At 38.6% G+C, this 13,588-nt stretch overlaps 1 protein-coding gene across 1 annotated transcript in view; it reads left to right on the top strand.

Annotated features, from left to right (window-relative positions):
* The window catches only part of LOC111509072 (uncharacterized), a 160,585-nt gene that overhangs the window by 122,999 nt on the left and 23,998 nt on the right, over nt 1–13,588 (top strand). Inside the window, exon 2 of the mRNA XM_074174097.1 lies at nt 10,819–11,194. Coding sequence (XP_074030198.1) covers nt 10,824–11,194 — 371 coding nt within the window. The 5' untranslated portion in view covers nt 10,819–10,823. The remainder of the gene's footprint in view (nt 1–10,818; nt 11,195–13,588) is intronic.

Here is a 13,588-nt window from a genome sequence, read left to right as displayed (position 1 = left end):
GCAAAAAACCTGAAATGAAAATTAGTGAAGTAAAATACAAGTAAAAATGAAACAAATTGAAAAAAATTATAAATACAATAAAAATTGAAAAGTAAAAGGATTCCAAGCCAAGTTAATTCACGACGTTTCGATTGTAAGGTATCCACAATCCAGTCATCACCCGAAGACGATTGTGGACACCTTACAATCGAAACGTCGTGAATTAACGAGCATCTTCTGAACTCACCTCAAGCTTACTACCTCAAGCATATTACATTGAATGTCAATGTATTCAGGCAATATCAAAAGTTCCGTCATGTTGTAGTAAATAATTGTCCCAAATTTCAATTTTTTGAGTTGACCCGTTCCAAAAATAAAAGGGGGGGACAATAAAGAAATGCACCGTATAGATATTATTGAAGTGATAACTTATGGGAGGGTAAACCGCTTCGTTACCTAACGCGTAACGGCGCCAGTTTGTCCGGCTTCCCTTGTAACCCCCCAAATTTTGAAAAGTTAAATTTAATATTTCAAAATTTGGGATGCCAACACCTTTTGCTGATAGGCTGCTCAATTTGATACGGGAGGGTGTGAATAAGTTCAACACAGGTCTGATTAATAGCTATAACAGATTAATTTACTATTAATCAAATAAACCATGAGTTTACTTGACTAATTCTGATATTTGGGCGCCAGGTTGCAAAAGGCAAAACCAAAGAGAACGATATAACTTGTACCTAGCTTGGATTGAAAGGCAAAATAAATATACAACTTTATTTCCTTTTTACAAAATGGCTCAAAGCCGGAAATATATATATATATATATATATATATATATATATATATATATATATATATATATATATATATATATATAGATGGTGGTATAATATTGAAAATATAATATAATAATGAAAAAAAATCAGAGAATATTTACAGTGTCGATAGTTGTCTGATTCAGTTTCACTGGTTGTATGGAATACCTGGGGTGGCTGAGGAGTCTTGAAGAGGGCTGCAGAGACTTGTAACCACCTGCTCTGGCTGTAGATGGATTCAGAGCTCACGTTGGAGTGCCTCTTTGATTAAGTTCTTTAGTAGGAACCTCCTACTAAAGTCCTTCACCCAGTATTTCTTAATAATTTTTTTGATAGGCAAAATTGTTAAATACGACAAGTTACTGATAAATAGAAGATTTTTCTTTGTGAAAAATACTTTGATTTTTACGCAGTAACTTATCGGGGTAAACTAAAAAGTTTACCCTTCTACACTTGTATAAAATTCTCCATTATAATTTTTATATTTTTTTTAAGATTGTGAAAGGTAACAATTACCCAAAAAAGGTCGATAAAATGGTTATATTCTTATGATGGCGTTCTATCAAGTTGTAATGAAAAGCGAATTGGTAATTCGAGTTGGAAACACTTCACCTCAATCATAGGTATGAAAAAGCTGAAATCTACTCACCGCAAAGTGAGGCGGTATCTAACTGTCTAAAGCGGAGTAATTTACAAGTGCAATAATATTTTTATGGGAAGCAAATTATGCAAATTAGCAGAGGTAGTGTGTAAAAACGTGAACAGTGAACTCGAGTGAGGTTAAAGACTCCGATATGTATATCACGAATTCTGAGTATTATTTATATATGCGGGAGATGAATCAATCTTCCTGGGAACAACCGCTTATTGTATAAAAGGTCATTGAAAATATCTTCAATTACTGCTATCAATTATAACTCAATCGGTTGAGAATTTTGAAAGTGACCGCTTTGAAAGTTTCTCAAACATACATAGACCATTAAATCAGAATATGGAAAGCGTATTTTTTCATTCATCAAGGATGATCTGAAAAATGATGGAGAAAAGGAAGTCACAGAGTTTTTACACATTTTGGCATTTTTAGCATTTTTAATGGTCTTCTCGATGCTGAAAACAGAAAAACGTCAGTTACGTTTTCACAATATTTCATAAATATTTTGAAAACGTGATATTTATATTGATATTTTTTTAAATGGAACACTATATTTTATCATGCATTTCGATTCGTAAATACATTCTCAACAACAAAGCTCATGAATATTACTGGAGTTCTTTCCCAACACCAAATCGTTATTTTTAACACCTCGACACGTGTTTCGATCACCAAGTGATCATTTTCAAGAGGAAGATTAAACTGGAAACTTTTCTAAGCTAACGTTATGTATGCTATGCAGGTATACTATACAGGTATACCACCCTAAATTGATTTTACAATTTGCCTTATCTATTATTTTACAATATGTCCTTATGTAGTGCTTAAATGTTATTATTACCGACTCAACAACCACCGACAGCTTCCACAATTAACCTTATACCTCACTTTCCAGAACTATCTGAAAAGATAAGACTGATTGAAAATAGATATAATGTTAAACTTCTTTCAAAACAAAAATTATACCAAGTACTATAGTCACACACACAAAAGCCAACAACACTGAAAAAAAAAACAATAAATTGCGTTCATGAGATACCTTGTTCTTGTGGTAAAAGTTCTATTGGTGAAACTTCGAGACCATTGAAAATGCGTGAGAATGAACATCGAGATTACAATTAAAAGAATCTCAATTGTCAGAAATCATTTTAAAGTCAGATGGTAAACATCGTGTTGAATGGAACAAGGCGCGACAGATTGCCAATGATACCCACTGTGAGAATCGTTGACTTGAAAAATCAATATATATTCTCAATCTGGGAAGAAATATATTTCAAACAGCTCCTTGGAAATCGGCCGTACTTTGCTACTTATTTTGAAGAAAAATATGGATATTGGCGAAATAGCAGATGACTGATATCGGGAACACCTTTTTTCTAAAGACACGACACAAGCACTATAAGGAAATCCTTAAGGCGCTCCAAAAGCGATGCCTGTGCCAGAGAAGCGTTTCGCGTTGGACTTGAATCACTGGAGATTAAATTCATTTGGAAAAACTTTCTCAGGAAGTTTATTCCACATAAAGGCAATTTTCCAAATGAAAGAGTTCTCAAACAGTGAAGTTTGAGGTGTACTGAGTTGAACTTCAAAACGATGAGCAGCCACAGTCCGTCGTGTATTTCTGATACGTATCGTTCTTGGTGGAATCAACTGTGCCAACTCATTTGACCACTTCCCGTAAAAATATCTAAAGAAGAGAAACAAATCTTCAACCTATTTCGATGTTCCAGGCTATCCAGGTTGCAAGTGATGTTCGCGTCTCCAATCAATCGGATGCCTCTTTTCTGGATGAAATCCAGCAGCTTCAGGGTATGTTTGTGAGCGGGGCTCTATGAGAACACTTACCGTTAAAGTATATATAGAAGAGAGACAAATCTCCAACCTTTCTTCAATGATTCAGGCTATCAAGGTTCCACGTGATGTTCGCGTCTCCAATCAGGCTGATGGCTGTTTTCTGGATAGAATCCAGCAACTTCAGGGTATGTTTGGTGGCAAAGCTCCATACAGGAGAACAATACTCCAAAGAAAGTCTGATTTGAGCTTTAAAAAGCATCAAAAGTTGCTGAGGTGTGTACAGTTCTCTGGATCGGAACAGTGTTCCAAGGTTTTGAGAAGCAGCCTTTCAAATTCCAGCGACATTTTAACCCCGAACAAACTTATCGAAGCAAAAAGCGGAATTGTCTGTCCTGACACTATATATACGTTTCAGAGATTTTTATCTTTTTGAAGAAAACCGATGCCTGGGCTTTCGTCGCATTGAATTGAACCTGAATTAAATGCAACCTTCTGCTGCCGGTGAAGATGTGCATCCGCAGCCGATGTTTTGGAATTCAGATAGAATTACGACACAAAGTGCTGTCGTCAGCAGATCAATATTGTAACGAATTAAAGAATTAGCTGTCTATTTTTAACAATATCTCACTATCACAACTAATTTATATACAACACTTATAAAACTAACGCTTGATTTATCTTCACAGGTCGAATTATTTATTAAAACGCACGATTCACTTTCTAGATACAGACTACCACTCGGGACGGAAAGCGGCCTTTTTTATATCGGCAACGAACGCTCCAGATCTCTCTAGGGGTTTCGGCACCTTTCGCGGTGGTTCGTCGAATGCATTTCTTTCGCGGTGAGTCATTGTTTATTCGCTGGCTGAGATATCGGTCAGGGCCGGCTTCAGATTCGTTACATTGCCTCCTTCCTAAAGACGTTTCGCCCCGAAATGTCATCATTGGCGTGTGTCGATACCTGCAGGACTCCCCATATCTGCACTGTGAAGTTCGATGGAAGTAACACTCCACAGTATTCATGCTCGGTCGTGGAAGATGGTTACCGCACACCAAAATCTTGATGCCGCTGGATCTGAAGATCGTTTCCAACATGCTTCTCACAATTCTCCAGTCCAGCCTGTCGAGCCCAGAGGCTAATTTCGGGATTGCTAAGTCCACGAGATTCTGGTCGAGCATCGTATCCTTCAATCTAGTAAAACTCCTCCAGACATCTTCATAGGACGGTTTGTCTCGAGAATGCTTTTTGGTCACCAAGTAGAAAATGTTTCTCTGACCCTTCTTCAACTGTAGCACTCCTCCGACTTCAGGATTCTGTTCTCGTAATGTTTGGAGCTGACCAAATTTCTTGTTGAATACCTCAGCGATACCCTTGGACATTTGAAGATCCTCTGCCACGCAGTAAGCTAGTGCGTAATCAACTGGAACCTTGAAAAGGTCTCGTGGCTCTTCTCGAGTTACCTCATGTACGACCTTCTGTCCGTTCGAGTATAAGGACATGAATTACTGGAAAGTCATTTCATCCTCTGGTGATCTGAGGGCGCGAACTTGGTCGTGATTTCCAGCATAAGGAGCCAATCTATTAAATTGGACGATCCTAGGCTTTCTTCGAGGTGGCTTATGGATTCGGTAGACGAGGTCATTAATCTTTTTCATGATTTTGTACGGACCCTCCCACGAGTTCCGCAACTTTGGTGATAAACCACGGCGTCGCTTAGGATTGTACAGCCAAACTAGGTCACCGATTTCGAATCCTCCAGCATTCGCCTTGATGTCATAGGCCTCCTTCATCCTATCGCTGGCACTATGGATGTTCAGACGGACTGGTTCATGGATGTCGTCCATTCTCTGCCGAAGCTTGCTGACATAGTCAGCAAGCAGGAACAGGTGGAGGTATTGGTCCCAGTCTCTTTGATGGTCGGAGACTACTTTGGACAAGTGGCGGTTTATGGTCTTATTCATTCGTTCCACCATTCCATCGGACTGTGGATGTAAGGCTGTGGTTCTGGTCTTTCGAATGTCCAACAGTTTACATATTTCTTGGAACAGGTTGGACTCAAAATTTCTGCCCTGGTCCGAATGCAGCGCCAATGGGACACAAAATCGACATATCCATTCCTTTACTAGGACGTCAGCGACGGTAAAGGCTTCCTGGTTAGGCAGGGCATAGGCTTCTACCCACTTGCTGAAGTAGTCCACGGCTACTAGAATGTATTTGTTCCCATGGTCGGACTCTGGGAACGGGCCGGCGATATCGATGGCGATTCTCTCAAATGAACTACCCGTTATACTGGCGCATTGGAGCTTTGGGTCGTATCCGAGGTCCGTTACTGGCGACGCATACAGCACACTTTCTGCACCAGTCCTTGACGTGGGCTTGACAAATAACCCAGTGAAACCGCTGTCTTACTTTCTGGATGGTCTTCGTTACTCCCAGGTGTCCTACAATGACTCCTTCATGGATTTCTTTGAGCACCTCCCGTCGTCTGCTCCTGGGTACCACGGTCTGGCGCTTTTCTTCTCCACCGTCTTCAGACTCCAAAACCCGTTTTAGAACCCCGTTTTCCAAGGTAAGGGGGTTCCATTGGGTCCAGCAGGACTTAACCGCTGGCGAATAACCTGCAACCTTCTGCCACGATGGTCTTTGATTACTTTTCTTTCATCCGATGACTAAACCAAGATCTGAGTCTTTCTCTTGATCTTCTTTGATTCTATTGTCCTCCCAGTTGTCGTCTACAGCTGTATTTCTACAAATAGCTGCTTCCTTCTCTTCTGCTCGTCGGCAATGTGAGCAGTCATCGGGCCAATCCTTAACTGCTTTGATCTTTTGTTCGTCTACCGCCACTCCCTCCCCAGAGACAACTTGGCCAAGGTAACGGACTTCTTTCTGGAACAGATGGCATTTCTTGGGACTAAGTTTCAATCCAGAACTCCTCAGACGCATGAATACCTCCTCCAGATTTTTTAAGTGATCGTCGAACGATTTTCCGACCACGATTATATCGTCGAGATATACAAGACACGTCTTCCATAAGAGTCCCTTGAGAACCGTCTCCATCAATCTCGCGAAGGTCGCTGGAGCATTACAAATCCCGATTGGCCTAACTGTGAACTGCTACAATCCTGAGCCGATGGTGAAAGCAGTCTTTTCTCGAGCTTCTGGGACCAATTCAACTTACCAATATCTACTCTTCAAATCCAAAGTCGAGAAAATTATGGAGCCGGCTAGGTTCGATGACTCCTTCTTTTTCCATATTGCTGACTATCTTGTCTGCCTTTCTTCGCAAGGGGGAGTCTTCTAGCTGATTGTCGGATTGGTCGGGCATTCCCAGTGTCGATTCTATGCTGAACCACATTCGTTCTGCCACCTTTTCCTTCTCCAATGTCGAAGATTTCCTGGTACTTCTTGACTAACTCCCTCAGTTTCGACCGGTGAGTTGGTGGTATGTCCTTGGAGGAAATATCAATCAACTTCTCCAACTCTTTGGACAAGTTGTTGGCTTGGCTAACAGAACTGCGTACACTCCGTATCACAGAGGAAATGGACGAACAGTGCCCCAGCATTGTTCCTTTCTTTAAGGTCACGGAAACTTGGTTACATTCATGACCCTGACCGGCACAACTTTATCAACACACAACAGGGTCTTCTCCAGTGCAATTCCTCGTACAATTTTCTCATCGTGTATCTTGGGCTCGAACATTACCACCTTGCCGCTGCTCGCACTTCCAAGCGAGCCTCCAGGATAGTTTCAGCCCTTTCAGGTACGCACACGTCTTCAGCCAACAGGACCCTGATCGTCTCTTCGCTTCTTCCATGAAGCACCAGCTCTTCTCCGCCGACAAGTAGGACGCCGTCTTAAAAATTCAGCTCGAACCCTTTAGAATTCATTATGTCTATTCCAATGATTGCATCGTCCTCGATGTCCGCCACCAATGCATGATGTTTCAATTCAGTGCTGCCCAACACCAATTCAATTGGTAGTTCTCCACGTGCAGTGGCTGGCTCCCCTGTTGCGGTGCGTAGCTTCCAGCTTGATGGTTCAATTCTTGCCGGTGTTTTGGCAAAGGTTGGCCCAAGAATGGTTCTCGTCGCACCTGTATCTAGCAGCATGGTGTAAGGCTCGTTGTTAATGAGGCCGTCTACGAAAACACCCTTGTCTTGTCGTTGGAGAATGGCAACATATGCGTTTTTACGGGGGTTTGCTGGGTACAGGCCGACGATTGCCCCTCCTCATCGACCCCCTCTAGTTTTCCTAATTTGGTGTCGATTCTTTGAATGCTGGACATTTGCTAGGCACATGCCCAATTTTCCCACAGTTCCAGTATCTTATTTGTTTTCTCTCAGGCAACACTTCTTTCATTTATTACCTGGTACCTGCCCATCTTCCTCGATAGCTCGAACTTTGCTCTGGCTCTTGCAGGATTGTTTTGCAGCCTCAAACTCCAGAGCGTATTGTATTTTTTTATAGGTAAAATTAATAAATACAAGTTACTTATAATAGAACATTTTTCTTTGTGAAAATACTTTGAATTTACGCAGTAACTTATCGGAGTGAAGTAAAAAAGTATCATTTCTGAACGTGTGTAAATTTCTCCGTTACAATTTTCATATTTTTCAGATCGTGGAAGGTGAAAATATCCAAAGAAGGTCAATGAAAAACTGATTTTTCTTCACAAAAAAAGTCTTTCGTTCAACATCTCATTATTATAATAGCAAACCTTGAACAGAATCGGAAACGAACATCCTCAATTTTAACTGTTTATGCATACAGAAATTTGCCGGCATTCAAGCAAAACAATAACCACATAAATTACCACAATTAACTTCGTTGCCAGATCACGATTCCTGCCAACCATTCATCAAGTGAATTTTCAAAACTAAAACAACATTTTCTTCGGAAAATAACAGTGCAGGCCGAGGATAAAACACTCAACGACAGAAGAAATTAGTCAAACTAGTAGTTTGGTCGGATGAGGTCTGACAGCAACAAGAGTATATGCGAAATTGGCGGTTCTCCACCAGTCCGCTTGAAAAACACACACAGAGACGGGCTAACCACAAACAGCCACAGGGTAAAAAAGCAACAACAATAATAGTAATGAATTTATTGCCAACAGAAAAAGTGATGCTCAAGATTTGTGGATGATCTTCTCGACCTTTTGCGAAAAGCTTATACCACTCAGAGTACAAACACCGTATGCCACTGTCAACATTTCAAGTGTTTTTGAGCACTCAATTACATTTTTTACACAAAATTTGATGCAAAACTCTTTGATCCATTTTTTTTCGATAGCAGAAAATCGTCGGACACGCAAAACATTTCTGTTATTGCTCACACCAACATACTGAACACATGTTCGAGACGAATATAGCAACATAAAAAATCACTATGAATCAGTCAATCAATTTATTTTCTTATTATCCATACAACAGATTCAGCATCGTCAAGGTAGATAAATATAGTGCCTTCATTTCAGAACTTCCCACCCCTAGTACTTCGTTTAGCAGGGAGAATTTGCCGTAGGCAAAAAACTCGTCAATTTAAATATCGAGGGGGAAGTTTGAAACCAGTGCCAGTAGTATTTTAGGTTTAACCCCCTTACCCCTAGCTACCTCCATTTAATAATTTTGAATGGCACCCCTATCTTGTAACACATCATTTTAAAGATCTTAAAAATCCTCACTCAACCCTGAAATTGGTTGATCCATTCTCGTAAAATAGGGCAAAAAGAAAATTAATTATAATAAAAAATAAGGTAATAGCTATTGCAATCAAATAAATGTATCTAGAAAATCAAATATATGTCAATTCAATTGTCAATTTAATGTACCTTACTTTATTAGGTGTTCAAAATGTTTACCATTGGTGGCGAAGCAAAAGTACAATCTATTCTCGAATTCCTGTCGGACTTTTCTGAATTTCACGTTATCAATTTGTCTGTATGTGTCAGTAATCCTGTGTCTTAGATCCTGAATGTCCTGTGGGGGAGTTTTGTATACCATTGTCTTCAAATAACTCCAGAGAAAAAAATCCAATGGTGTTAAATCCGAAGATATCGCCGGCCATTCCAGAGCGCCTCTTCTGCCAATCCATTTGACAGGATACCGTTGATCGAGCCACTGTCAGACATGCAATGCGTAGTGTGGCGGTGCGCCGTCCTGTTAAAAATGTAAATTTTGTTAATCCAAGAGCGGATTCTCTTCTTCATCAACTTGGCGTTCTCCAAGAGCGGGATGTCTTCTTCATCAACTTGGCTTTCTAAGGACTGTGTTATGAGTGGATCGATTACAATTTCCAATAAATTTGAATACAATTGACCAGTTAAATTTTCTTCAATAAAAATAGGGCCACTTATTTCGTTTCCCAGAATTTCAGCCCAGACGTTTATTTTTTGTGAATATTGCGTATGATCCTCTCGAAATAAGTGTGGATTTTCATTATCCCAGTATCTACAGTTATGCTTATATTTACAAAGCCATTAAGAAAAAAAGTTGATTTATCACTGAAGCAAATATTTTTTATTAAATTCGGGTCATTTAGAATTCTCGCAGTCCTTATTTCACAAAATTCAATTCTCCTATCATAGTCATCCTGACCGAGTTGCTGAAGAATACTCATTTTGTAAGTTTTGAAATTTTGTTTATAGAACCAACAGAAATATTTACTAACTTAGCGACTTTCAAAATTGAAGTAGTAGGCTCAACAGCGTAAAGAGCCGTAATGGTTAATATATTAAATTTTTTGAATAGAGGTCTACAGCTGTCAGTTCGTTTTGCCCTTCTCAGGATTCAAATTGCCGTTTTTTGTAAAATGAATATCCTTTCCCAGTCAGTTGAAAGTCCACAAAAAACCAATCCTTATGACAGCTTAGACTGAAATAACCCCATGTAAGCTGCTCTCGAAACATAAGATGGAACAAATTCATTTATTCTACGAAGCAGGTATAGAGTGCTGGACAGCTTAGTAGAGAGATTTTCGATGTATTCTTTCCAATTAAGTTTTTGATCCAGTGTTACCCCCAAAAACCGAATGGATGTTTGACTGTCCTTCGGTTCTTTTAGTGTGAACGTAATTGTTTCAGTTTTCTTGACATTCAAGCATAACTTATTGGCGACAAAAAAAATTTTCAATTTTTTTAAACGCGTTGTCAGTTAGTTGCTTTGGATATTCATGTTCAGGGTGACTCTCATAAATAGTAGTATCATCGGCATACTGAATCGTGATGAGAGGGTTCATATTTTGTGGTATTTTTCAACTGTCACAACCGGTCTTTTCAATTATATGGAGGGCCCTTTATACAAACTGTATTTTGCGTAGATGTGTACTACGTTCAACAAATTCATCCAAGGTCACACCAAAGTTATAAAAAACGATTTTTCTCTTGAAAATTAAGCACCGGAAAGTTCAAGTTGGGACTTTCAGGTCATATATTCACATTTAGTTTTTCCTCAAAGTGGGCCTCGAGATGTTTTTGAGAAACATCCTGTATAGAAATTTGTTCAAGTACTTTTTTGATTGATTAACCTTAAGTTCGAAAAAAAAATAACTGAATTCTAATTGGATCATTTCATTTCAGAACTCATGCTCAAGATGTTTTGCTCAATGTGTAACGCAACCGGCAAAGGACGCTTCATTACAAAAATTCTCACGTTTGGAGTACTATGGGCCTTGATAATATATACTCTCTACAAATTCAGATCGATATCGATGATAGATGTCCCGGTTCCGCATCTCAATAGCCGATTCCTCCTTCAGAAAAGACTCGACCCACTGACAAGACATGCAGACAGCACGACGGAAAGTATGGATCTGGAGCCTTTCGTAGATAAGAGCCCGAGTTTATCTGAAGACAATCTGATTGAGGATATACAGAAGCGGATGCCGAACCTTCCAATAGTCTACTGGAACAAGAACAAAAATAAACCGATGGGTCTCAACAACAGCTGTGCAAGGTATGAATAACCAATTACTGATGCTACAAGTAGATTCCCAGTTTTAGAAATCTCTTAGTTCATTTTATGTAATAAAATTATTGGTTGTTTAAAAAGGTTTGTCCGTTTTTATGAGTCTCCTTCAAATTGTAATGGATGCTCAGGTTTAGCTGAAGTCGATTAAGGCCGTTTTTGCCTGGTCCTGATATTCGAAGGATCTACCAAAAAAATAAAGATATTCAATTGCCTATTTTGGTTACAAAACTAATGAAAAACGTTATTTACATAGTATAGTTTCGGAAACAAAGATCAACAGGTGACCTATCGTCACCCATATTTGAAATAACGCAATCGAAAAACATGCTCAGTAAAAATGTTTCTTTAAGAGAAGATCATAGATTGCTTTGAAATTTGTATCTCTATTGGAAAAACTATTACTTTTTGCCAACATGGCCATGTTCCACCAGAAAATCACACTTTCTTCAACAAAGAAATCAAATTTCTTGGCCTTTCAACGACATCATTCGTTTATTTATATCATTGCGAATATGAAATATTTTGAATCAAGAAAATATAATATCATCTCAAAATCCACCACCTATTTGAAGGGAAAAATAAACTGTTTCAAATGGAGAGCAATATCAACTTGATCTGAAAAGCTAATATTTGCTTAAATATCATATTCCAACCGCACACTTTTGAAAGATCATACAGTTATACAAATAACATAAATAAATATTCAATAAGAAAACATATATAAAAAAGGGACATATTCTTGACAAATTGTCATCAGCATTTAAGGAAATCAGTAGGTTGTATTCGTTGTGTAGGTAAGTTTTTAGTATGATTCACTTTTTTATCAGAAGCATAAAATACCCACGTCAAAAGGCAACCTTCATAAGGAGGTGCCACTCAATTTACCTAAAATGTAAGGGTGGTAACCAACCCCATCCCCCTAAAAAATCTCCTCGTGATAAACAAATAATTCTTACTTTTTTACGAAATCAAATGGACACGTATTAGCAGATTGTCATAAAAAGCAAAAATTAATTTTTTTATGAAAGTTCTGAACGTAAATTGAACCTTAAAAACAATTTGATTTATTTTAAAAAGAGTTGAACTCAATAAAAATACCTTTAAATCTTCAAATTATCTCGAAAACTAATCGTTACAAAAACTTTCTTTTAACAGAGTTGTGAAGGTATTCGAAAGACCTTTGAAACAAGGTGCCACTCGACCTACTTTCCCTATCTAAATAAGGGTCGTCGGACGCACCCCTCCGAGGGGGTGCGTACTACAAAAAATCTGATTAGTCTGAAAGGTGTCCCCCTTCAATTAGAAATCGACCTGTCCGAGCTTTTTTTAAAAATCTCACTTTTTATATTCAAAAACGGCTCTGTTAAGTTTTCGTTGTTACACACTGTAGATACCTGAGCAATTTATTTTGTATTCTCTCCACTGCATTGATTGTGGACCGATATTCACCTGACCATATTATACTTGCAAATTCCAATTTAGGTCTCACAAGTGAGTAGTATAATAATTTTATAGTATTGTTATTCGTAAACTCCCGAGTTTGTCTAATAATGAATCCTAACATTCGATTTGACGATTTAACAATATTTCGAATATGTTTGGCAAACGATAAAATACTGTTGTAAGTTACCCCAGGATCTGTGGAGGACTTCTTCATCCATCATATAATCAAAATTAACAGGATCCTTCAAATGAGTTATTCTGATGATGCTACATTTGTTAATATTAAATTTCAATTAATTTGTGATGCTCCACTCATAAATACTTTCGATGTCCCTTTGCAGATTAACACAATCCCTAACTGTTTGTATCTGTTTATATATTTTCAGATCATCGGCAAAAAGCAACCATTCAGAATAGAACCATTTATGAATAGAATAAATAATAGTGCTCCAACATATCAGGCGTGACCGACATAATCGCAAGCATTATTCGTTTCTTCAAGTCATTCAAATCTGAAGGTTTAGTTTTGTACACATTGCGCATTACATATCCCCATAAAAATAAATCTAATGATGAAAGATCAGGTGATCGCGCTGGTCATTCAATCGATCCTCGCCCCCCTATCCACCGATTGGGAAATGTATCGAGGTATTGCCGGACTTTAACTTGGTAATGTGGTGATGCTCCATTCTGCTGAAACCATATCGTATTCACTGGAACTTGAGGGTTTCCTGGATCATGATGTAAATTTGCTAAACTTGGAATGACATCATTTTGAAGTAGTGCCAAATAACTATAGCCATTCAAGGCGATACCATTTTTGAATAGAGAATGAAGAGACCTCTCAAACGATATATCACAAGCCTATACTTCCCGTTTAAAAAATTGGTTGTTGTACCCGTCATTCAGGGGTTGAAGGTAGGGGTAGCATTTTTC

This window comes from Leptinotarsa decemlineata, unplaced genomic scaffold, assembly GCF_025532065.1.
Source record: "Leptinotarsa decemlineata unplaced genomic scaffold, Ldec_3_MD MMD2_tig00000505_RagTag_RagTag, whole genome shotgun sequence".
Classification (NCBI taxonomy): Eukaryota; Metazoa; Arthropoda; class Insecta; order Coleoptera; family Chrysomelidae; genus Leptinotarsa; species Leptinotarsa decemlineata.
The sequence above is the reverse complement of the archived record's forward strand: the minus strand, read 5'-3'. Positions and strand labels throughout refer to the sequence as shown.